The 27574-nt window shown below is 43.5% G+C and overlaps 1 protein-coding gene across 3 annotated transcripts in view; it reads left to right on the top strand.

Annotated features, from left to right (window-relative positions):
* The window catches only part of DMPK (DM1 protein kinase), an 809400-nt gene that overhangs the window by 510079 nt on the left and 271747 nt on the right, over window positions 1-27574 (top strand). For all 3 annotated transcript variants that reach the window (XM_086938460.1, XM_086938459.1, XM_086938458.1), the window contains exon 6: window positions 7884-7977. In XM_086938460.1, coding sequence (XP_086794586.1) covers window positions 7884-7977 — 94 coding nt within the window. The remainder of the gene's footprint in view (window positions 1-7883; window positions 7978-27574) is intronic.

The following is a 27574-nucleotide window of genomic DNA, read 5'->3' as shown; positions in this document are numbered from 1 at the left end:
TATGGATGTAGCTATATTGGCAAAAAATATATGGCTTAATCACAAAATTTCATCTACCTTATGATGTGCAACTTTAAGTTGCTGGCTACTCGGACTGCCCTGTGACCATATAGGCCATATAGGCCTTTACAGCAATGTTACAGGTATAGTGCAATCCACTAATATTGACTTGTGTATATTCACCACGGTCTGCAGCTTCCTGAGGAACAGGAGGATGACTTAGGCTGTGCCTAAGTTCTCGGCAGTGCCTCCATTACATCCCTCCAGATCACATCGCTGCACCCTTAGAGCTTCCTTCACTTATAGCTCTTGTAACTCTTACCTAAAGTCGATCTGCATCTCTGGCTGACCTACAGTCCCTCTGCATCACTCAAAACCATTTAGTCCCCCTCATTGGTTGAGACCACTTGCTCACCTTCACCTACCAGGATATGGCGGAGCATCACCTGTCCGTCATGTAGTGACTACCCCGCGCTTCCATACCGCAATAGGCTATCCTATCAACCCCTCTTCTCACACAGCAAACTGTAAGGAACTCACAGAAGAAGGAAAGGAATCTCTCCAAGCTCAACTTTTGCACCTGAGTTCTGATCCTACTACTCACTCCTACTACTCACAGCTGTAGCATTAGCATGATTCTACAGAAATTGGCAACATCCTTAAATCTGACAACACCATCTTAGGCAAAATTCAGTACTCTGAGCTAGCAGTAAATGCCTTGGATAGCCACCAGACGCTAAACAAGCCAGTCCCTCTGTAAGGATTCTAGATGCACCCCATGACGACACCACAAATGATCTAACCAGTAGGGAGACCCCAGTCACATCAACAGTTTCCCAAAATCCTCTCCCGTCATTCCACTACGTGTTATGCCCAGTAGGACTTCACTCACATTACAAGCCTTTCGCACTGCCAGTGACCTCTTCTGAACTCCCTTGAGAACATCACCGATCCACCAAAATGTATCCAAGGGTTGTCTGACAGGCATATATGGCTAAACCGAGCATGCCTCTACCACTAAACGTGAACCATGAGTGCGTCTTAAACATGCATTCCTTCACCATGCATACCTTTACCACACAATTTTGTTGTAAAGGCATGAATGGTAAGGAGGTATGCGTGGTTAAGATCGCCTCTACCCTGCCCTAAGCCCTAAAATTCTAACCCTCTACCTATCCAACCCCGCTCTGAGGCCTAAAAGTAGCCCTGCCCTTAAAATGACCCCTTCCCCTGCCCTAAGGCCAATACCCTGCCTCTACCATAAACTAACCCCCCACCCTGAGCCCTGAAACTTACCCCCACGCTGTCCATAAAACTAACACAACCCCTTCCACTGCCCTGAGGCCTAAAATCCTGCCCCACTTAAGAAAATTAACCTGATCCCCCCACCTTGAGCCCTAAAACCGCCCCACTCCTGCCATAAAAACCCATCACTTTCTCAAACGTACCCATCTCCCCTCCCCCTCTCTGAGCCCTAAAAGCAACCCTCACCCCTAAACCCCCCCTCCCCAAACCGGACCCCAGCCCCCCTTACCTGTCCGTTTCTGGAGCTTCCTATTTCTATGCTTCCTCCTCTTCTCCCCGCCTGGCCTGAACACTAGAAAGGTATCTGCCTTAACCAGGTATATGTATGGTTAAGGCAAATGTCAGGCGCTGGTGCTTCTCGACCTTTCCGCCGCCTTTGACACGGTGGACCATACCATCTTACTTTCACGTGTCAGGGCGGCGGGAATAGAGGGCTCAGCCCTGGTCTGGCTCTCCTCCTTCCTGAGGGGCCGCACCCAGGCGGTTCGGCTGGGGGATTTCACCACCACACCTCTACCAGTCACTTGTGGTGTCCCCCAGGGTTCTTCTCTCTCTCCCTTATTGTTTAATCTTTATATTTCCCCTCTAATCTTTGCACTTCAGCAGCTGGAGGTCACCGTGTACAATTACGCGGATGACCTCCAGCTCATCTTTAATCTCTCCTCCTCACCCCTTTCTATCTTAAATTTCCAATCTATTATGATTTTCATCAGGGACTGGATGAACCACAACCATCTCAAACTGAACCCGGATAAAACCGAGTTGGTTCTCACTGGTGGTTCTTCCAGTCCCTGGAATTCTCTCTTCTGGCCCTCCTCTTTTGGCACTTCCCCCACTCCTTCTTCCACAGTTAAAACCCTGGGTGTTAAAATCAATAACCAACTCACTCTACACTCACATATCAGTTCAGTTGTTTCCTCCTGTTTTCTTACTCTTCGAACTATCCGTACTGTCTCCCGTTTCTTTTCTCCCCAAGCACTTAAGCTGATCATGTCCGCACTGGTGATCTCGCGGCTGGACTATGCCAATGCCATTTACAACAGCATCCCTGCATACAGCCTGCGGAAGCTCCAGATGATTCAGAACCAAGCGGCCCGGTTTGTATATGGTCTCCCCCGCTTTCACCACTCCACACCCCTCTTAAAGGAGCTTCATTGGCTCCCTGTTAAGGAACGCTCCCTTTTTAAAACCGGCTGTATGGTTTTTCAGGCTCGCCAGGGCACTGCCCCCGCTTTTATTTCCTCTCTGATCCAAGACTATGTCCCGACCAGAGAGCTCCGCTCCTCCTCTAAATCCTTTCTGCAAATTCCACGTTTTAAGCGTAAAAAGTGGGGTGGAGCCAATTTTTCAACTCTGGCTCCCATCTTCTGGAACTCCCTCCCTGATCACCTACGCTTGGCCACACAATATTCATCTTTCCGTAGAGATTTAAAAACGTTCTTATTTCGACAGGCTTTTCCCCTGTAATCGCCCTTTTTTCTTTTGCGCTTGGTTACTCCGCCCTTGCTAGTCTTACTACTATAGCACCAAGAAACCGTATGGTGAACGCTGCGCTTTACAAATGTTTTAAATTCCAAATTCCAAATGTGTTGTTCAGGCAAGCGTGGTTGCGCTTGCGTTGTCCCGGCACTCGTGGCTCTGCCTGCGTAGTTTTGGCTGTACTTCGTTTCCAAGGTCAAGGTGGCTTGGCTTAAAGTGGCACGTGAGTTTTAGCCTATATGAAGGGCAAATATAACTAAGCCCACCTGGAATAAGTCTGTCTGATCAATCTCGAGTCCATTAACATTATAGGGATCCGGTGAATCAGCTTGTTTCCATACAGTTAAATTGTGCCCTACTGAACTACAAATGGCTAGCATTGCCACTCCTGCATTAATATTAGATAATAGATACAATGATCTTGTTGTGCTCATGGAAACTTAGTTCAACCTATAATTATCAAACTCCTACAGAATGAATACATCATTTGGCAAAGAGAAAGGCCTGCAAATGGAGGTCACACACTTATGTATAAAACACACCTACATTGCAGTATCTTTAATATCTCAGTTCTTCCCATTTGAATGACTCATTACCAATATCCTCACCGACCTAAACAAACATTTATTTATACATGGGTGTGACCTCTCTTTACAGGCCTTTTCCTACAGCAAATTCTGGCTATGGCTGTTTTTCGCGGAACCCCATCACTCGGAGGCGGAAACTTTGCCGATTTGTAAGGGCATTGCCAAAGAAAGGATTCTTCATATTGCGTCCATACAAAGGGCGGAGAATACCCGTATAACCAACTTAATAAGAAAATTAGAATACGAACATGCGGCAGTTTTAAGAGTAGTTCCAGTAAAAACTACAGAACAGCAACGCACGCGACAAGCCACTTTAGATTTTCTCAAAAAAATGGGCCTTCCGCGAAAGTATTAAATTAAAAAGATACGACCAACGATCCCAGAGTGTTAAATAACATTCCAAAGAAGTAAAGGAAGGGAAAACACGCCGAAAAGATAAGGGAGGAAAACTAATAATCCTTATTGAGACAGAATTATCGATTGTCTTGAAAAAGATGGTGTGACAAGCTATAAGCCGTCGAAACGCGTCGACGCAAATAGGAGTACAATCCAGAGGACTGCCACAACTGTTGAAATACAGATTGAATCAATGTATTGAGCATAGTGCTTACAAAGTAGATTGGATGTGCACAAGTATTGGACAAGCTTTATGTCTTACAACCTTTCTGTCTGTTTTAATTATGCAGGTCATAATTATTTTTGTGTTAGAAATGAATTTTATGGGATTATTATGTTGTTTTTTATTTAGGTGATTATATTAATTGAATCGTGTTTATTGCATAATTTTATGTGAATGTGTGTTTTATGATATTTGTTGAATTTTTTTTCTTAATAAAGTGTCATTTTATATAGTAATACAGGTGTGAAGGAACTAGTATTTAGTCAATAACTATACGTTTATATGATTGTTGGGTCAAGAGGATCACAATTTTGTTTGATCTTCCTGCAAAAGACAGTTATTTCAGAAAAACTCCCAAAACTGCCATCAGTCCTAAAAATATTGGTTCTTGAGTTATTTAAGGAAACGGGAACTCTGTAAATACTAACTATTACAACAAAATACAATCAGAATCTAACACACAAACTAGACACAAGTGCTTCTCTCGATAGGTTAGTAGAGTAAAAAATCTTTCAAGGTATTCTTACGAAAGCAACATACAAATGCAAACAGTGAGATAAGTTGAACGAAAATATGAAAATGGAGGAAGCAACCATATGAATCCACTTTTACTCAGCTTATGTCTTCAGGGCACATCTAAAAAAAAGTTTGTAAAATGCTAAGATCGCATACTTTAAAAATTAGACTAAATACGGCAAGGCACCACCCTTAAGACTAATTCAGTATGGTCTACTAATTTGATGAATTCGAGCAATGAATACCTATTTATTAACAAATTCACTACTCTCAAAAAACACAAATCCACAATTGTCTCATTACTTAAGAAAGTCTTCCATCTGTCAGACAGAGAAAACTCTCGGCCTAAGTTTGCACCATAACTTCTGTCTTCCTGTAAAGCATTGAAAAAAGCATGGAGATTATCCCATTGCAATACACAGATGATTCTATTCCTCCATCCAAGCACAAAGAACTCTGGGATGCCCTCCCACTCCTCTGATTGAGTGGCACTAGTGCTTCCCACTAGACTGGTATAATACCCAGCCCTCTCAAAGTCTATATCGCCCAACCCTTACTAAAGAAGGTTGATGTTGGTCCTACCCAAACTGAGATTTAAAGATCAATCACTGGTTATAGCTGAAAAATAACTTGAAAAATCTATGGCCACCCAACTAAGAAAGCACATCAAGTTGAAACAACAACAAAGACCTTGTGAGTCAAGCTTTATATCTGGGCACAGTTCAGAAACCAGCCGTCTCATGATTGTAGACTGTTAACTCCAACCCCTTAACAGACAAAAATAAGGTCTCCCAGTAATGATTGTTTTTTCTTATGTGTTCGATAAAATTTCCTAGAACAGCCTCCTCACTCTTCTATGGTGAAGCTTAAAAGAGACTGTGTTTACCTGGTACCAGTGATTAGATGATAGGCTACTGCAACTCAAAAGTCACACCTTCACCGTTTGTTGTGTAGCAAAGATCCATATCGTCCCCAAGCCATTCAACCTTTACTTTTACCTCTCTGTCAACTCTTGTAGAAATGTTGTGTCTCCTTTCACCAATATATAGATGTCACCCAAATATAATTGAAAATGGACTGCCCTGGCAGCAGATACAGAATACAGAACTGGATAACAAATATGTAACTGTAACTCAACTCCCAGCTCTCACAACTAAGTGCTAGTGCATCCAAGGGGAAACGACCTCAACAACGCGGTTAAAACACTGCAATACATTTAGATCGCTGCTTTTTCAACGCAAGTCGTTACCACGACTTGCACTGGAGGGCGCTCTGGACTAAGGAATAATGTGATTTACTATTACAACACCTTCCCTTCTGTACGTAGGCTGGAGTTGGAATTGTAAATCATACTATTCCTAAAACATGCACCCTACCAAGACCAATGTGCTTGCAAGAGCCTTTACAGCAATGCTCACATGTTGCACGAGCACAACTGCAAATATTTCAAGGTTTGGGTCTCTTTATTTGGGGCACAAATAATTAGTCAGGATTTTGAATTATAGGCTCTTTAGGGTATGCAGTATGGTAGAAATGGAGCCCCCCTGCTGCAAGCAAGCTCCCTTTCTCTCCAGCCACTTACCCGTGTGGCAGCCTGTTAGTGAAGGAAACCAAATCCTCAATTATTTATGGAGGGTTCAAATGGTCAGTATTGTGCCCCAAAATGGGAGAGACAATTCACATTTCTTGTGGTCCAGTGGTTTTAGTAAATGTTGGTGGGGATGGAACTCTGTCACAACAGTGATGGTGTTCCCTCCCTGCGAACATAGCGGTCCACTCGTCTGATTAAACTGTGGACAGACTGTAGTTTGTCCACAGTTTAATCAGACGAGACTGTAGTTTGGCCACGGCCGGGACTACTCCGTCACCATTGTGGCTCGATGGAGTAAGGGCCCTCGGAGAATTGTCTATATGTCAATCTACCAAATTAGGAAGGCTGACATATAGTCGTTTTTACTGTCCGTCACCCTCATTCTAAATTAGGTGGGCTGCTCCTTCTAAATATAAATGAGGCCCTTCATAAACTTTCTTTGATTCTTTAGTTCATCATTAGTGCTTAAAATGCAAACTTACCACTGCAGAGATGTCCGGTTGGATTGTGGTAGCCAGGGTCTGTGCTTAGTTGAAATTTGGGGCAAAATATTCTACAAAAACCATAGTGTGAAGATATTCCACTTTCAAATCGTAGCAAATAATCGTCACAAATGTATATGTGGATGTGTTTTAGAAATGCATTCAGCTTCGTTTCCCCAAAATATAATGCCATATATGCATATACAAAAACTGCACATAGCATTTACTTGGATTGTATTATTGTGTACTTCTTTCCCTCGGTCCAGTTTTTTGTGACAAGACTGTACACAGGAATATCACCTGACATAAATAATGAGCCCTAATGAGTATTTACAAAAAAATTGCCACACTGAGTAAAGTTTATATTATTATTTTCAATGGGAAGATATTTTTAAGGATGATACTTAGGCACAGTATTTGGTTAAATTATACTCTTGCATTGATAACCTGCACCACAGTTTAACCTGACCAGTTTCCCACTTACCATGACAACCACTAAGGTAATTGTTGTAAAATCCCTTAAAATTGGCCAGGATAGAATTTAATCTATGTTTACTTAGGTCTTAAGTATTGTATTCCTACTTGTAAACCTGTGTATTCTATGTATTTTAAATGAAGTTTGTATTTATTATTTTAATTGATGTATGTATGTATTTTATGAACTTTTATGGCCCGCAGTGGCCGAAATAAAGTAATCGAACAGAATTTAATTGCAAATTTTCTATTTGAAGATTCGCTCGAAAAATGACAAGCAATCCTGGGTGATCTTATTCTTACTACTCATTCAGCACCCATAATAGAACCACGAAGCTGATCACTCATTCACTTTCTAACTCTGAGTGCTGTCAGTTAATATAAAGGAGATATCATTTTGTGCCCCCCACCTCCTCTATGACTTTTGACCACCTTAGGTTTTAGATTCTTCAAGTATGCCAGCCCATCTTCCACTTCACTTGTCCAGTAGACGCCCGCTTGGTCTGCTGCTGCTGAAGGTCTGAGGACCTCCTAGAAGCTTGAGCCGGACACGCGAGGAGGGAGTGGGAGACGGGAAATGAGGGTCATGGCTGGCACTCTTAAGCTCAAGTGTGTACAATAGCAAACAATGTCTATGTTAACTTTTTTGATCTTCATGTACTTTCCTTTGACATACTGTTTTTATATCTTTTGATTGCTTTTTTACTTCCCCATGACTGTTTCTGTCCATTTAGCCTTCTTCTCTAGTTCTTCCACATGGAAAATGTGTCCCTTATTGCTGACTTTATCCTTTAACTTCCTTGGCTTATGCGTATCTTTTCTCCTACCAGGGACATTAAACCGGATAATATCCTCCTGGATTTCTGTGGTCATGTCAGACTTGGCGACTTTGGGTCCTGCCTCAAACTGCGAGAGGATGGCACAGTGAGTGACTCAGTATTCACTACAAAAATGCAACAATGACAGACCGCAGAAGAAGGGTTGGAGAGCAGAAGTTTGAATGGTAGCCCTTTTCTTGAAAGAAGGGATTCGGCTAAAGCCTACAAAGCCTCAGAAGGATATGGTAGTGGGGCCAGATGGGTTAATTCTTAGGAGATAAAACACTTAGAGCCAGATGTAGGTCGCCAATTACCGAATTCGGCCGTTACCGACAGGTAATTGGATTTTGAGATGTAGGGCCCTTCATTTTACAGAATCAGTAAATTTACCGAATTGGTAAATTTACAGATTATGTAAAATACTGAATCGGTAATTTTACCGAATTTGGTAAATCAAGATGTAGGTGGCACTCCACAGAGTGCCACAGGCCCTTAAGAGTCGGTATTTTACCACCCAATCCTATTGGGTGGTAAAATACCGAATCCAGGTGTGCATGCACATCTGTGCATGCACACCTGTGCCATGTGACACACAGACATGCCCTTAGGGCATGTATGTGTGCCACATGGCACACAAGCCTGCACTTGGGGTGCTAGAGGGTGTCAAGGTGACACCCCCTGCACCCTTGCTGGATTCGGTATTTACCAATTCTGTAAATACCGAATCGGTATTTCCCTTTGATTCCTATGGGCTCCAAAGCCCATAGGAATCAATGGGGAATACCGATTCGGTATTTACCGAATCGGTAATTACCGAATGTTACAGAATCGGTAATTCAAAATAATAATTTATCTACATCTCCCTCCTTCTAATTTACCGATTCATAAATACCGAATCGGTATGATTCGGTATTTAAGAGTCGGTAAATTAGATTTACCTACATCTGGCCTAATGAGTGGTGGTGGCAGCACCAAACCAAGCCTGTCAAGAAGGGGTCTTGAGGAATGTTGTAATATGAATTTAGGCCTGCATCTTAAAATTAGCAGCAGGAAGGAAACTAACAATGAGAAAGGAATGACTTTAGTATAAAACAACAGCAAATTACTTTATTAAAACCCTGCTGCACGTGACCATATTAAGCATGTTGTTATGAGAAATGTGAATAGCTATCATTGAGGGGAGACAGCAATGTGTAGGTTTGCATCTGCTAATGGGGATTTAAAGATGACAGTTTGTTTAGAAAATACAGATTTTATTATGAAGAAGGCAATGTCTGCCTTAGTAAGGATTCCCTTTTTTATCATAGGGGTGTGCTCAACATGGGTGAAAGGTGAATAATGTGAGCAGAAGTGTTATGATTCAATGAATTTCCTGAAGTGGTTCAAATGTGACTAACCGGCTTCCCATTAACATTCGTCTGGAAACCAACTATATGTCCTCCCGGAAACTCCTAAAAACCTTTCTGTTTCGATGACCCACACTCTTAGTTCAGTGAGTACTTTTGTCTCTAGCGCTGGGAGGCCATCTGGTAGCCATGAGCTCTATAAAAGTCTTTCACTTTCAATTTCAACTAGTGTGTTGACTCAGAGAATGCTGTGTTGACTCAGAGAAAAGTGTGTGGACTCAGAGAGTGCTGCATTTTGTTGTAGAGTATGAGAGAAAGAATGGACTGATTAGTCTGAATAAAAGAGCAATGTGCTCATTGTTAATTATATGAGCTACAGAATGCCGAGGCCTGAGGATGCCTAGCACCACAGTATCTAGGTTGTTGTTGGTAGACCCACCCCTCATAGGCTGCCCACATTGGTTGGCCTAGCACCACAGGCAGATCTGGGTCAGTAAAGCACCTTAAAAGCTACCACACCGTCATTGGCAGCTGATTTATAGGCAAGTGGGCAGGCAGGTCAGAGATCTGGGAAGTGTATGTGTGTGCACGTGCAAACACATCTGTGTATACTTGTGGGCAAAATAATTCGGAGTAATAGCATTTGCGAAGTAAAAAACATGCGAAGTAAAGATAAACGCGAACTAAAAAATGCGCAGTAATAGCACTTTGTAGTAATGCCCGAGTAGTAATGGTGTGTTACCGTGGGCATATCTTTGTGCATGTATTAGGGCTTATGCTCATGCAAGTGAGTAGAGTAATTGGAATGTTTTATCTGCCAGCCTTGAGGGAAAACAGTGGTTCTGTTCTAGGGCTAACATTGGGTGGTGGTTCTAGGCAGAGGTCTGGGGCGGACTATTTTAGGGGGCGGACTATTTTAGGGGGCTTTACTCAGATGGCAATGGGAACTGGTGAGTATATGATTCCCACTGAGCCATCTCTGTACCCTAAAGGGGGTCCTCCAAGATTTGGACTCTTTGGAAACTGATTCTGGACAAATTACTGAACTTCTCCGTGCCTACCATAAATGAATGTGTCCTTAACTGGTGCTCATGAAAAGTGCTGGTGCTAAGCCCTGGAAACCACTGGCTCAAATTAAGTACTTAATGTACCTAAACGGAAAGAGTGACGTTGAAAAATGGATTGTACAGAGTAGAGTTAATGCCACTCAGGTTTGCTCTCAAAAGTTAGCATTAATTCAGCAGCCTTCTACCCGGAAAATGTCAGTTCTTCAGGAGGAGTTCTGCCATTTCTGCCATAATACCATGTTGCATGCGGTATGGAACAGTTCTGGTGTGCCCTTTTAATTGATTGCACTATCAGCAATTGCACCCAACCCAGAAATTTGTATAGGTTTCACGCTGGCTGCTGAGACTATTTAAACATTATTGTTAATCTATTTCCAAATTCCACCCTCAATACTCCTACAAAATGAAGTTTTACTTTCTTAATGTGACTTCTACAAAGTACTCCTTCTTAACCGCTTTCACCTTCACCAGTAAGATTTATACATTTCATGATGCCTAACATTTTAATATTTTATTATCTCGTTTTTCAATATTCATAAATACCTAATCTTCCCATTAATGCTGGCTGTTTTTTGTGCAGTTAACAATTAGTCACCTAGCCCCAGAAAAGGGAGAGATCAATTATCAGATAAGATCCCTTTTGACTGTGCCTCCTTTGAATTTGAAATAAAAGGCCTCGAGCAGGCCCATTATATAATATGATATGAAAGATTTGATAGTCTTCTCCTACCACTTTACCGAGCATTCAGGTTATTTAAAACGTGTCCCATGAAACACTAAAGTAAGCGGAAAAACAAATTCATCAGGCAAGGCCAGTTAGAAAAAACACCAGCTGCCTCACTAATCAGATCTGATGTTGTAACTCAACACCACTAGTTCTGGTACATGGTATTTTTTTTTCCAAAGACCTTTATTGCACAATTATGTATTAACACAGCAAGTTCAAGTTCAAGTTCAGATAATTTATATAGCGCACTGCTCACCCAGAGGGTCTCAAGGTGCTTGGGGAGGCGGCTGCATTTACTTATCGAATAACCAAGTTTTTAGTTGCTTTCTGAAGGAGAGGTGGTTCTGAGTAAGGCGGAGGTGGGTGGGGAGAGAACTCCAGGTCTTGGCTGCTAAGTAGAAGAAGGATCTTCCCCCCATGGTGGATCTGTGGATGCGCGGAATTGCGGCGAGGGCTTGATTGGAAGATCGTAGTTGGCGGGTGGGGGTGTAGAAGAACAGTCTCGTGTTAAGGCATTTGGGTCCTAGGTCATAGAGGGCTTTGTGTGCGTGGGTGAGGAGACGGAACGTTATTCTCTTGTTGACGGGGAGCCAGTGGAGATCTTTCAGGTGGTCGGAAATGTGAGATTGACGAGGGATGTCCAGTATGAGTCTGGCTGATGCGTTTTGGATGCGTTGAAGTTTTTTCTGTAGTTTGGCTGAGGTTCCAGGGTAGAGGGTGTTTCCGTAATCCAGTCGGCTGGTGACCAGTGCGTGGGTGACCGTCTTTCTTGTTTCAGTGGGAATACAGCGGAATACTTTTTTGAGCATGCGTAGGATGTTGAAGCAGGATGATGAGACCGCAATGGCTTGTCTGGTCATCGAGAGGGAGGAGTCCAGGATGAAGACCAGGTTGCGTGCGTGATCCGTTGGTGTGGGTGCGGTTCCCAGGGCTGGTGGCCACCAAGAGTCATCCCAGGCCGAGGGGGATGAGCCTAAGATGAGGACTTCCATTTTGTCTGAGTTCAGTTTTAAGCGGCTGTTCTTCATCCACTCGGCTACTTCTTTCATTCCTTCGTGAAGGTTGGTTTTGGCGGTGTTGGGGTCTTTGGTGAGGGAGAGGATCAGCTGGGTGTCGTCTGCGTAGGAGATGATGTTGAGGTTGTGTTGGCGTGCGATGGATGCGAGGGGACTCATGTATACGTTGAAGAGGGTGGGACTGAGTGATGATCCTTGTGGTACGCCACAGATGACTTCGGTGGCCTCTGATTTGAAGGGGGGGAGGCGGACTCTCTGGGTTCTTCCGGCAAGGAACGATATTATCCAATCCAATGCTTTTCCTTGTATTCTGACGTTGCTGAGTCATTGTATGAGGGTGCTATGACAGACTGTGTCGAAGGCTGCGGAGAGGTCAAGTAAGATGAGGGCAACTGTTTCTCCGTTGTCCAGAAGTGTTTGGATGTCGTCTGTAGCTGCGATGAGGGCGGTTTCGGTGCTGTGTTTGGCTCGGAAGCCGGATTGTGAAGGGTCGAGGGATTTGTTGGATTCGAGGAAGGCGGCGAGCTGAATATTGAAGGCTTTCTCAATGACTTTGGCGGGAATGAGAGGAGCGAGATGGGGCAGTAGTTCTTAAGTTCGGAGGGGTCTGCTGTGGGTTTCTTCAGAAGGGTCGGCATGTTTCCAGATTTCCGGGAAGGTAGCGGAGTTGAAGGAGCAATTGATGACATCGCGGAGATGGGGTGCGATGATGGAGCCTGCTTTGTTAAAAATGTGGTGGGGACATGGGTCGGTTGGCGATCCTGAGTGGATGGAGTTCATCAGGCGGGTGGTGTCTTCGGTGGTGATTGGGTTCCAGGCGCAAAGGTTGTTAGAGGGCGGAGTTGGATCGGAAATGGGTGGTGGATCGGAAATGGGTGGAGTGGACAAGTCTTCGGACTGGTTTTCAAAGCTGTTATGTATTTCGGCGATTTTGTTGTGGAAGAATGAGGATAGAGAGTCGTAGAGGTCTTGGGAGGGAGTGATGTCGTTGGTGCCGGCGGTGGGGTTGGTAAATTCTTTGACGATGTTGAATAGTTCCTTGCTGTTTTGGGCATTGTTGTGAAGTCGATCCTTGAATGCTGATTTCTTGGTGGATCGGATTAGTTGGTGGTGTTTGTGGGTGGCGTTCTTGAAGGTGGTTAGGTTATCAGTGGTTGGGTTTTTTCTCCAGGTTTTCTCGAGAGTACGGCAGAACTTCTTGGATTTCTTAAGGTCATCGTTGAACCAGGGGGCTTTTTTGCTACCTTGCTTGATTAGATAGTTTTTCAAGGGTGCGAGTACGTCGGCGCTATGGGTGATAAATTGGGTGAGGTTAGTGGCTGCTTGGTTTGGGTCCGATGAATTGGTGGGGGGGTTTTGGTGAAGCGATGTGAAGAGTTGTTCGGTGGTGATTTTGTTCCAATTTCTTCGCGGAATAGGTTGTGGGCGGTTGTGGGTCGTGGGCTTTTTGTAGTCGAAGTGAACGCAGCTGTGGTCCGTCCAATGGAGAGCTGTGGTGTGATCGAAGGAGATGTGCTTGCTGGAGGTGAAGATAGGGTCGAGCGTGTGTCCGGCGTAGTGGGTGGGGGTGTCTACAAGTTGTTTGAGTCCTAGATTGGCCAGGTTATCCAGAAGGGTGGTGGTGTTGTTGTCGTTTTTCTTTTCCAGGTGGAAGTTGAGGTCTCCCAGTAGAATGTAATTCTCGGAGGGGAGGGCATGTGGGCTGATGAAGTCAGCGATGTCTTCGCTGAATTGTGTGCGGGGTCCTGGTGGTCTGTAGATGAGGGTGCCTCTGAGTGTGGTTTTGTGGTCGGTGTGAATTTGGAAGTGGAGGTGTTCGGCGGAAGCGAGGTTGTCTTCGGAACTGGTCGTGATGCGGATGGTGTTCTTATGGACTATGGCGATGCCTCCTCCTGTTTGGTTGATGCGGTCCTTTTGGATGATCTTGTAGCCGTCCGGGATGGCTATGGCGATGTCGGGTGCTGATGAGGCGTTCATCCATGTTTCCTTGAGGAAGGCGACGTCCGGCGATGTAGTGTCGAGTAGGTTCCAAACTTCAATGGAGTGCCTGTGGACTGAGCGGGTGTTGGTTAGGATGCACTTTAGGTGGTTAGTGTCGGAGCTCAGTTTGGAGTTTGTGGATTTGGTGTGGGTCCTTATGCTGTCAAACTTGCAGGAGTGGCAGGTGAAGGGTCCATGGGTGTGTCCTGGGGCGGCTAGGTAGCAGTTTGGGAGTCGGCTGGGGTTAAGGGCTGAGAGGGTTGCGACGTCATAAGTAATGCAGGTGGAAAGGGAATCGCGGGGCCAGGGGGTCTGGCGCTGGGCGCGGTCCAGGCGCGGACGGGCGTAGACGGGCTTACCTTTGGCGCACCTTTGGCGCGCATGGGGCGCGACCACTGCGCGTCAGCTGTTCTGACATATGTGGATGGTGGGGGGGCCGAGCGAGGGAGGAGCAGCTGGGAGGCGGGAGCGGGGTGGAGAGGACCGGCTCCAAGGCACAACAAACAAAATGGATGGCAGCAAAAGTAAAACCCAAACAGGCTGGGGGCACAAAATGGGATCACGCTGTGTGCAGTGGCACCGGCACCACAAGGCAACACTAATTAAATGCAGAAATGACTTCAAAATGCTAATGAGCGATCGAGCGCTACACGGCCAATACAGCGCTATGAATCTTAATCAGGCAGCACTTATATCGAGCAGCAGGCAATGCGCAAATGAGACCCAACGATACCCAAGAAGACCAGGGAGCGTGGGGAGCGACCGCTTCCGATGTGGTCAGGGCGGTCACAGCGTTGATGAGGACGGACTTAGCCTTAGGAGTCAGTGGGAGGGAGGAGCAGCTGGGAGGCGGGAGCGGGGTGGAGAGTACGGGCTCCGAGGCACAACAAACAAAATGGATGGCAGCAAAAGTAAAACCCAAACAGGCTGGGGGCACAAAGTGGGATCACGCTGTGTGCAGTGGCACCGGCACAACAAGGCCACACTAATTAAATGCAGAAATGACTTCAAAATGCAAATGAGCGATCGAGCGCTACACGGCCAACAGAGCGCTATGAGTCTTAATCAGGCAGCACTTATATCGTGCAGAAGGCAATGCGCATATGACTTCAAAATGCTAATGAGCGATTGAGCGCTACACAGCCAATACAGCGCTATGAATCTTAATCAGGCAGCACTTATATCGAGCAGCAGGCAATGCGACAACCCGGAGGTCCGGCGGTGGTACATGGTATTTTAAACAAGGCTTATAATTTAATGGCAATAGTGGGAACCTGTTTGCATTTTAATGAGAAAATGTAATGATAGAACCTCATTTTAGAATGCTTGCATTCACTCACTCTATTTCATATCTAGTTTTATAGCACTAATAAACTGTGTTATCATGCAAAGTAGTCATACAATGAAACATATATGCAGGCCTGGGTTACAGCCAGGACAGTCAGGCATTACTGGACTTCAATTCTAACAATGGGATTCTTTTGAAACTGTGTGTGGTAGCATTGCCTTACTGTTGAACCTAAAACCGAGCACCAAGTATGCGTCTCTAACACTTGACTCTCATAGTGAAGTCGGGGAGCAAAGGATCACTCAAGGTGGTGCAAGATGGAAACTCAAAACTCAATGAAACATGTAGCAAGAAATGATAAATAATTGTCCATCCAATGCTTTTATTTATAATGAAAATATACTTTAATCTCCACACACAACTCAATGCTGCATATAAAAGCTAGAGGACAACAATAATGTAAACATCTCTAGCTAGGGAGATACCAGTGCATGTGGGAAGTGGCCTGTGCTGGTCTAGGTTATTCAAGCAAGTATGAATATAATATTGATACAATCAAAGTAGACAAAGACAATTTGTTCCTGCGAGATGGATAGGTTAGGTTCTCTCGATACTTCTCGAGGCTCTAAGTCAACACCTAGAATGTACAAAAGAAACTGTTTTGAATGAACAATATATGTCCCAAAATCTAGTATTATCCCCACAGGATTTCTTCCTTGCATTGTACAGTTTGTGTATATCTGTGCACCAACTGCAGGTAGAGGCTGTATTGTCTCTGCTCCAGCCCACACCCTGACTGCTCCTGTCTTTGACCTCTGCAGAGGAGCCCAGACATGCTTCTTGAGTCAGGGACGGGATAGACAAGTTGTGGTCTTTTCGCTCGGATCAAAGAAGGAGGAAGCCCCTACCATGTTTATATGTGTACAAACTAAGCATGCTACCCACACACAATTACATGAGTCCACCCAAGGTCACAGCAGTGATCACAATAGAGGGATTGGTAACCTCTGATTGCAGTTGCAATCTCAGTGTAGCTCGCAACCTTCCCTGGCACTGTATGGTCTCAGGGTGCAAAGGCTGACTGCAGTAACTCCAGAACCAGGGGGCTGGACGTGCTGCAGGACCCACATACAACATTGAGTTTGGAAAGAGAACGATCAAAAAAGGTACCTTCCAATTTTTTTCTTTTGGCAACATTTATTTGTGTTTTCAAAGTGCCTATTACCGTTAGTGCGGTGATATTACTAGCCAGCACTACCACACTAAAAATGTTCCAGCACCACTGGCTGACTGCAGTTGCGTTTCTTCTTAGTGCCACATCTTCTAAGATGCTCTGGTTTGTCCTTCATAGTTCAGGGTGTAGTAGGACCTCATAGGCTGCTCACTGCAATCACCTGCAGGCCAGTTCGGGGAAGATGCCCAGCTCAGAATCAGGGCACACGCACTATCACTGCAGGTACTTTGCAGGGAGATCAAGGGTCACTGGGCCACACCACACAGCCTGGCAGTACAGATCAATTCAATCCAATTCTTTATTAGGATTTGGCTCTCGATGGAGGTCCACAAAAAGTTTTAAAAAATTACACTAAAATCGAATCTCATTATATCATAATATTATTAAATAAATCCATATTTGAATCCTTTACCCGCAATCATATATACACAGATATTGGGCATAGTTCCAAAAGACGGGTGCAGCACTATAAAGCAAATATTCATCAGATGGAAATGAGAAGAGATTTGAGAGATATAAGCATTTATAATTAATAGTGAACCAATACATTGCTGATTCTCAATAAATCCTATCTTCGCTGCTTGGAGTAATTTAGAGACATGCGAAATATCTTTATATAACCATCTAAAATTTGTGCAAAGCTATGTGGCTTTGACTCATTTCGCATGTCCTCTCTTAACGGGGAATGCTGTCTGGCTTAACACAATATAATATTCTACTAACCAATTCTTTACAATCCAAGATTCTTGAATTCACACTATATCAGCTTTCAGTTCTTTTTCAAGAACACCAGTTTATTTTAATCAGTGAATAAGCCCTCTGCATTCCAAGAAGTTAATTAAAGACCCTTACTAGTAACAATTTTTAAACTTTACCCCCGGAGAGCTCTTAGAATTGATTGCCCCTGCCACCCAGCTCCATTTACTGTCTTCCTCTTCTGAGAGAGAGAGAGAGAGAAACTTGTTTATTTAGACCATAGTCTTTTAAACAGTACAAACAAAATGCAAACAGAATCGGACAAAGTGCGAGCAGACAAAATATTCCTACGCCATAAATAGTTAAAATTCATATTTGTTAAAAAGAAAAAAGAGAAGGTTAAAAGAGGGTAACACCTCCTGATACACAATTCGTTAAACCCAAATTTTACCAAAGTTTTCACATATCTGGAAGAATAAAAAAACAGATTTAAACTTTATAAAAGGCTTAAAAGAACTTAAAATCAGTGCCCATCCTTCGATATCTCCCTTCCAAAATCTTTTACGGCCTTCAGGAATTTGCCCAATGCAATTGCAATTTCTAGCGAATGCATATCTGTTAGTAAGCATTTCGCATGGGCACATGTAAATGTCTTATGTGATAGGAATATAGGACGTAAAAACAATTTCCTTAAATCCTGTACAAATGTGCAATCAAGCAAAATGTGCAACATATAGTTTCTTATACCACGCCCACACTTACAATTACCTTCTGGGCCAATCAGTACAGATTTTAATTTCCCGTCTATCTTCCAGGGGTTGATCCCAACCCGGGTCCTTAATATTTCATGTCGTAACCCTTGGTTAGGCAATGTTTCCAGATAAGGGAACCAGCCTTCATTTACCCATGAGATCTTTAACCACTGGACCGACTTTTTCTCCTGCATGTAATTCCGGTCCTGTGCCCTTGAGAGCGACTGGCCTTGTTCCCTAAGTGCTTTCTTTGTAAAGTCGCCTATCAGGGTGTTATGGATAGATCTCAATTTAAGACGCCCTGATACTTTCTGGAGAGTCTTTCTCACCTCCTTTGCCCAGCCAAGATTGCTTGTCTGGATTTCCTCTCCACACCATTGTGAGACCTTAGGTGTCACTCCTGGGTCTTGCCGCTTCCAGAATCTTGCTAGGGCCATTTGAGATTGTACACTCCAAGAAATCAGCCCTAGTTCCATTCTAATTGCTTGAACCATTGTACAATTAGGTAAAGACAATAACATTTTAAAAAATGTTCCCTCTTCCTGATCCCACGTCTGTTTACCGCTCAAGTATAACACTTCTGCCCCATACAATACTTGGGGGGGATCATTGCTTCAAATGCCTTTATCATTGGTTTATGTGTCATGTCTCCATATTCTTTATTAAACTTTTTTAGCCCACAAGTGGATGAGAATGCTTTTGCCTTTTGAGCCTCCAAATGGGTGCACCATTTTAGTGCACTGTCAAACCAGAGGCCTAAATATCCATATTCCTTAACTGTCTCTAGTTTGTCATCACCCAAAAACCAATTGAAATTCTTCTTACTCTTCCCAAAACATAAAACCTTCGTTTTTTCCCTATTTACAGACAGTATTTTCCTATCACAATAGTATTTAAAAGCAGTTAATTTCCTTTGAAGTCCTATTTCAGTTTGATCCATGATCACTAAGTCATCAGCATAAAGAAGGCAAGGAACTTTATGGCCATTCATTTTTGGACTTGCACTTCTTTCTACTTCATGTGCAGCGGGGAGATCTGCCAAAAAGATTGAAAATAACAGGGGTGCCAAGACGCACCCCTGTCTAAGTCCGTTCCCTACTAGTATCTTGTGAGTTAGTGCCCCCTGCATATCTCTAATTACCTGGGCCCAGTTTCCACTGTGAAGCTCTTTTAGGATCATCAACAAGCCAACTGATAATCCATACTTTGACATATCTTCCCAAAGTTTATTTCGATCCACAGAGTCGAACGCTGCCCTAAAATCGACAAAACAACAATGTAGCTTCCCATTTTGTTCTATCGATTTCCGGGCCAGGGCCCATAGGGCGAAGCAGTGATCTATTGTAGAGTGGCCTTCTTTAAAACCACCTTGTTCCACTGGGATAATTGCTCTCTCTATAATATTCTACTAACCAATTCTTTACAATCCAAGATTCTTGAATTCACACTATATCAGCTTTCAGTTCTTTTTCAAGAACACCAGTTTATTTTAATCAGTGAATAAACCCTCTGCATTCCAAGAAGTTAATTAAAGACCCTTACTAGTAACAATTTTTAAACTTTACCCCCGGAGAGCTCTTAGAATTCATTGCCCCTGCCACCCAGCTCCATTTACTGTCTTCCTCTTCTGGAGTGAGGAGTTGTTTATTCTCTCTCTCTGGGAGCAGAGAGACTGTCCTTCCTCCATTTCCAAAAGAGACCCACATTTTACTTTCCCTCACGCATTCAGGGGCTTTTAGGGGAGAAAGGCCGGAATAGCAGTTGACCTGACCATTGAGACCATTGAAACAACCCAACAAGGCCTCTCCCATTCGGATTGTAAATAAAATTGTTCCCATCGTAGATGAGAATTATGCAACATTATGGTTCAAATTAGAAGTAGGAGACATCCTTGCTGTACAAGAAAGAAGAACATTGCCTCCTTGCAAATTTAATATTGGTTCACAAAAAACCATTGGAAACAATGAAGAGTGTCTTGTGCTTGCTTCAATTTGACCTCCCTCCACTTTTTAGCAGTCGGGATAGAGTTTAATTCAACATTTGGATTGAAACTAAGTCTTCTTGTTCTTTTTTTGCTTACTCTACAAAGTCTTTTCCTCTTTGAATTCCTCTGCATGTTCTTACTTTCATTTTTTCTTTTGATTATCTTATCCCCCCTCTACGAGTGACGAAACTATGACAGCCTCTTTTTTTGAAAGATGGGAAGACATTCTTTACCTTTCTCATATTTGTCTCATTTAAACCCAGGGAGATGATCAAAGGCAATAACAAACTGTCCCTTAATTCAAAGAACATCTGTAAAGACAATAGCTGATCCTTTTCAAATAGATCCAGATTTCTTTTCCTTACTCTTTTCCCTACTATAGGGCGAGCCGGCCTGAATACTAAAGCCCTTGCAACTAAAATTAGAGACAGCATTCGCTTGGCAAGACGTATTTAGGTTGGAACCAAATTGATAATATTGAGACAGGCAAACACCTTTGGGAGGTACATTTTGTATTAAAAGATTTGGCAAGAGGAGAAGTAGCTTTTTCAACTAGAGTTCTTTGATTCGAAATTAAAAATGATGCGAGGGACAGAAGAGAATCCAAGATATGATCTGAATTGGTCACAGATTTCTCCATTAGAGCCAATACTGAAGTCAAGGCTCTTTCTGGAGAATGCAGAGAATCAGACAGCACATCCTTGCTTCCCGGATAGTTACATAGAGAATGTGGACTCAAACACAATTGTGGAGTAACTGACACCCTTGGATTTATTATGTAACTTTCACTGGGTGTACTACTGAGAAGCTGCATCTTAAGGGAGGGACCAATAGGTGTACCCATAATGTTTTCCACTGGATTTGAAGATGGAAAAATATCAGCTGGTGCTTTATATGTCTGTGCTCGATTGGTTGCGAAATTAATATCTCTGTCAGGGAGAATAAAATCTTACATCAAAAGTGCTTTTTCCCTGGGTATAGCACTTGGCTGGATTGAATGATCTCCCAGAGTAGTACAAATTTGATTTGTCCTCAGTAGTATTTCGGCTTCCACCTCAGATTTTTTTCATGGGCAATTCAGACTTATTCTCCATCATGGCCACTTCATTTAATCCTGCCTCCGTTTTAGAAAAAAAAAGATGAAAATAGCATTAAAGCCTTTTAAGGTATTGATCTGCTGTGGCTTTTTTCTCTGGGGATTAGCTTTGGTCTTTGTACAGGCTCTTGTAAAGACCAGGGGCCAGATGTAGGTAGCCCTTTACCGATCGGAATGGGCCGAAAATACCGATTTTCGGCCGTTTCCGATCGGTAAAGGGCTATTGAGATGTAGGGGCACATTTTCGGTAATTTTACCGAATCGGTATCATTACCGAATCGGTAAATTTACCGATTCGGTAATATGTACCGAATCGGTAAAATAATTACCGATTCGGTAATATATACCGATTCGGTAAAATTACCGAAAATGCTATGTAGGTAGGCAATGTACCTTCTGCACATGGCTTACAGAATCGGTATTTTACCATGGAATACAAATCCATGGTAAAATACCGATTCCGGTGTGCATGCACATGTGTGCATGCACACCTATGTCATGTGACAGGCAGACCTGCCCTTAGGACAGGTATGCCTGCCACATGGCACCCAAGCCTGTTTTGGGGGTGCCAGGGGGTGTCAAAGTGACACCCCCTGCACCCTTGTGAAATTCGGTATTTACCGATTCGGTAAATACCGAATCGGTAAAGCCTATTGATTCCTATGGGCTTTGAAGCCCATAGGAATCAATAGGCTTTACCGATTCGGTATTTACCGAATCGGTAAATACCGAATTTTACCGATTCGGTAAAAGGGAACATCTGGATTCCCTACATACCAACCCCTCACATTTACCGAATCTTAATTACCGAATCGGTAAAATTCGGTAATTTTCGGTAATTAAGATTCGGTAAATGTTACTTACCTACATCTGGCCCCAAATTCCCAGAGCGCAGCTGCTTGGTGGTAATGCCTCCACCTTCAGCGATATTGACCAACACCACAATCAGTCCTCTGCCCGTTGAGTTGATGGCTGGTGGTAATCATGTTCAATTAGAAGGGTGTACATGTTGTGCCCATCCAGACAGGAGAGCCTGGCTATGGGTCCTGTTCTGTTTTATAGTAGGCCCTCAGCATACATGCATGACTATTTTGTATGCTCAGGCCATAAAACAGAAATATCCATAGGCTTTGTACCGGGTATGTGGGGCTAAATTCTGGAATCACTGTAGGTTTGGATTATTGCTGCCCTCAAAATTTAATGTGCAGTTGTGAGTTGTGTGAATGCTCTTCCGAGCAGTTTAGAGGAACTTTTCCATCCCAGCACTTTGTCTGTGTATTGCCCGTCCCACTCTTCCACTGAGAAAGCCAGACCCTATGAACATAGAATGGGGGGATTGCCAGCAGTGGATTTAGGCTGAATAGTTTCTCACCAATTGAGATTAAACATTGTGTGGTGTTAGAGGAAAACACTGCATTCTGAACTTCAAGATATTGGCCCACCTCAACGTAAGTTTGGTTTTCAACTGAGTCAGTGGGAAAATTTGTCACGCTTTTGACATATTTGCTAGATGTCTTGAGGTGATTGTAAATACATTTAGTAAGTGCTTAATTTGAGGCAGTAGATGCAGGTGGGGCCCACAGGCACTTATATTTGGGGACTGGCACTTATTTTTCCTCCACAGACTTCAACCCAGACTAAGAGAGAGAAAAACACAAACAGAAAAAGGAAAGAGGAAGAGAAAGATGGGAAACCAGTGAATGCAAGAGTTAGATAACAAGAAAAGGAGTGTCTGGTGGTGGATGAGAGAGGTATGAGGTGAAATCTGGAGTACGCTGTCTTTGTATTCAGCACCCCGACATTGATAGCATCACCCACAGGTGTCTAAGCCAAACCTTAGGTCCTGCCACTTATTGGATTACGAATTGAGCACTGCATTTACGGCCACATGCATCAAAGTCCGGTTTTGCGATTCCTTATTTCCGATTTTTAGGGAATCACAAATAAGGAATCGCAAAATGGGATGCATGATTAAAATCGCATCATATTTGCGATTCGGTAAAAATCGCAATTTTTACCGAATCGCAAATATTATGCGAATTCTAATTTGCGATTTCGCAATTCCCATTGATTCCTATGGGCCAAAAGGCCCATAGGAATCAACGGGAAGGCATTGATATTTTGCGAATTTCAATTAGCGATTCGCAAAATGTTAATGCATTCCATGGGTGCAGGGGGGGTCCAAAGGACCGCCCCCTGCACCCCTGAAATGTATTTTGAAGTGCATGTTTCACACACACATGTCCTAAGGACATGTGTGTCTGTAACATGACAGTGTTTTAAAATGCAATTTTGAGCATTTTAATACATTTTCGCAAATTACCATGAGGTTCACCCTCGTGGTAATTTGCACCCCCTAATTGCGAGTTTGCAATTTTAAAAGTAAGCATGCATTGCTTTTAAGGAATCGCAAATTTGCGATTCCTTAAAAGCATTCGCATTTTTGGAATTCGCTAAAAATAGAGATTTTTCCAAAAATGTTTCATGCATCCCAAAAACCTATTTAGGAATCGCAAACGGCTGAATTTACCGATTCGCACCGTTTGCACTCCCTAAATAGGTTGATGCATGTGGCCGTTAGTGTGTTACCAAATTATGTTATTTCAATAATTCAGTACTAAGCCTGAATGGGTGGGCTGGCATTTTGTGTAATATGAAATATAGTGTGGGCGCTCCAAGCGGCCATGTTCATTCTTTTTTTTATTTATTATTTATTTTTATGTAGATTAACTTGTTCAGGCAGGTAGAGCATTTTGACTAATATCCTGAATTTCACAATAGATCTTTCATACAGTATGGTATAATTTTCATTTCGGTTCGTCCCCATATTATTCTGCTTCTTGAATGTCCTCACTCGAGTTCCCTTTACTATTACTCCTCCTTGTAGCCCCCTACCAACTATCTGAGGGGCTGGTGCATATTCCTCCCCTTTGTGAGTTCCATTTACCCCATATCTGATCCCATTTCCCCAGGCTACCTCTCGTAGAATATATAGGTATTTTTGTTATCCTACAGGAGTCCATATCTTTGCCCCAGCCTTGAAGTGTTGATGTGGTTTGGGGTTCTCAGTGTCAAGCTATATTACATTTTGCTACCATCATACCCAACGTGGCCAATATATGCTCTTTCCGGCTTAGGTCTGTCCCTGCCTAAATATTGAGGAGACACAGCTTTGATTGTACATCTAAACTGCCCCCTCAGGCACTGACCACTTCACTCATCACCTCTCTCCAGTCCTGCTGAATCGATGGGCAGTCCCATACTAAATGGTATAAGGTACCCTCATTTCCACAGGCTCGCTGCAATGTGTGGTAGTTTCCCTTCCCATCCTGACTAGTGTGGCTCTGGGGAGGTAGACTCTCCGAGATACCTACTTCCCTGGGAGATCTGAGGGCTTCCTGCCAGTCCTCATCTTCTAGTTCACCCCTGTTTCTATGCCATTGTCTAGGGAGTTTTTGAAATGGGTCAGGGGAGTTGGGTAACGACTTTTGATAAGTCAGGGAGATTGCCTTGCGTTCTATGCAATCTATGAGAAGCCTGTTCTCTAACGGAAAGGCTTCCGGGGGATTACAACCCGGTAGGATAGCTGCCCTTATAGCATATTTGACTTGCAAGTATCTGCAGATTTCACTTGGGGCCATTGTGAACCTGGACTGTAGCTCCTCGAAGGGAATGAGTCCCCCTTTTTTCCACATATCTCCTATCGTCGAGATACCTATGAGGTTCCATCTGTCGAAACCTCAGGAAGTGTGAAGTCCTCCAAACCTCTCAATATTTCATAATGGGGTACTTTGCGTCAGGATGTCAGACCACCCCAGTCTTTTGTTTACCTTGTGCCATAGGGTGATTGTGTTTGCTGTGGGTCTTTGTCAGGGCACTCCCTCTTGGTTTTGTGTATAGGGCTCTCATGTATCCTCCCTTAGTCATCAGTAACCTGTCTATTCTATATGCCATTTCATCATGAGGTCGGTGGACCCATTTGTTTGTTACTGCCAATTGAGCTGCCCAATAGTATGTCTCGATATGTCAGAGCGCTGTGCCCCCATCAGTCAGTTTCTCTGGTCAGTTTCTGCGCCATTATCCGGAGGGCTTTTCCCTCCCTAAGCAGATCTTATACCTCACCCTCGACTGCTCGAAAAATGTCAGAGGGATCAGAAATGGTGTATTTTGTAGAGTGTATAGGAAGCGAGCCATCATTTTATAGAGTGCTGCTCAGCCTAACAATGACAGCGGCAACTTCCTCCAATGCTGGACATCACTCCGAAGGCAGGTCATTGGGACCTGTATATTTGGAGCATAGAAGAGATCAGGATCTGTTGTCATGAATATACTGAGGTGTCGAAATCCCTCTCTGGTCACAGTTGCCTCACAGTTTTCTGGTAGTGCTGTGGCTGGGATGGTGAGTTTATATATCATGGATTTGGACCAATTTATTAAATACCCTGATTGCACCTACATTTGTAAGAATCGTCATGATTCTGGTTATGGAGTGACGTGGGGAAGTGATATATAGAAGGACATCATCAGCATACAATGATATGCGATCTTACCATCCCTCTGTCCAACGCAGACCCCGTATCAGGTGGTCTCCCCTGATCCACTCCGCCAATGGCTTGAGGGCCAATGGAAACATGAGCAGCAATAAAAGACAACCCTGTCCAGTCCCTCTCCACAACAGAAATGTGGCGTAGGTTCGCCCGTTAACCGCCACCTGTGCCATGGGTCCAGAATAGAAGAGTCAGAGCCATGCCTGATATTTGGGACCAAACCCCATATTCTCCAGCACTGCAAATAAATATGACCACTCCACTGTGCCAAACGCCATGTGTGCTTCCAGGGACATTACCACTGCCTCCTCTCTGACTGTGTCTATCCTACCTAGTACCCCATTGACGAGGAGCAGGTTAAGCATCATATTTCTTCACGGCATGAAACTCGATTGGTCCACGTGTATCAGGTTAGAGATGTGCTGTATGACTCTGGTAGCGAAAATCTTAGCTAGTATTATTATTTCAGCATTTAGGAGTGAAATAGGACAGTATTAGGAGGAGTAGTCCGTCGGTTTACCGGGTTTGTGTATGACTACTATTGTGGGGATAAACAACCAATACTGAGAAGAAGTTCCCTTGAATAAGATATTCAATACAACAACTTAAATAACAAATCAATTAGGACAATAAAGTTAAGAAAATTGTACACAATTTATTAATATTACAAAATATATTAAAAAACACAAGTGGGCAAGAGCACCACTGTACACAAATAAAAACAAATAAATTGGAGGAAAAAATTGTTAAAACGGTTTTTTGGCATACATGGAGATCAAAATCGACCAGCAATATTGATACGAGGAAAGGGGAACAGACAACAGTACGACATCCAATTGTTACAGTACTAGGTGTACATTCGAACTCAATGTGATAACCATGTGCTGTGCACAGTTTTTATATTGTGTCAACACCGGTATCAGAGTCTACGAATTGTACTTGAAAATTGCGTCGACGTGTTTCGGTGGTTGAAATGGTTTTGGACCACCTTTATCAAGACTCAATCTTTTGTCTGTCGTGTATCTGGGGTCAAGAACGATCACCCTTTAAATTCTTGTTTGGATAAACTCCCTGTACGTTCAGTTGTAGAAATGTGCGCTTAAGGATAAGTGAGGTGACATCAGTTTTCTTTCACACTTTTGTGTGTCTGACTTCGGTTTAAAAGTACGCTTGGCGATACTGCTCGTTAAAGAGCGTCTTTTTCTGTTTAAAAGAAGGACTGAAACCAGAGAAGCAGGCAGTTCTCTTCGGCCGAATAGGGAAATAATTGTTTTTCGCCGGGAGGACAAGACGAAAGCGCACCTGGTTTCCACTTCTTTTAAACAGAAAAAGACGCTCTTTAACAAGCAGTATCGCCAAGCGTACCACGTTTATCTGCAGGACTTTTAAACCGAAGTCAGACACACAAAAGTGTGAAAGAAAACTGATGTCACCTCACTTATCCTTAAGCGCACATTTCTACCCTACTTCCCTTGAATCTTTTAAGGGGTACCTCTCACTTTGTTTCATTACTATTGTGGGGAGCCACTGATCTGGTGGTAGGCCATTGGCACCACACTCTCTAAATACATTTGTAGTAAATCTGGCGCCACTTGGGATGACACTACTTTGTACAATTCAATTGGAAGACTATTTGGGCCCATCGCCTTACCGGACTCAATACCACAGATAGTGGAAGATATTTCATCCACTGTGATATCTCTGTCCAAGTCTGGTACATCGTTAGGGGTGAGTACCAGGAGTGGCAAATCCGCCAACACGGCTCTAGAGGCTTCCGCTGTGGAAGTCATAATCTCTTTGCATATCGTGGCGTAACATTGTGCAAACTCATCCGCAATCTGTTGCGGATCCCTCAAGATCTCTACAGAGTCTATGGTAATTGTGTGTACCCATCTATTCGCCCTTTCCCATCTCTCAAGCCAGAAGCTTCTCAGCTTTATCCCGTGCCCATATTTTCTAACTCTTGTTGC

The sequence above is a fragment of the Lissotriton vulgaris genome, chromosome 9 (assembly GCF_964263255.1).
Source record: "Lissotriton vulgaris chromosome 9, aLisVul1.2, whole genome shotgun sequence".
NCBI lineage: Eukaryota > Metazoa > Chordata > Amphibia > Caudata > Salamandridae > Lissotriton > Lissotriton vulgaris.
The sequence above is the reverse complement of the archived record's forward strand: the minus strand, read 5'-3'. Positions and strand labels throughout refer to the sequence as shown.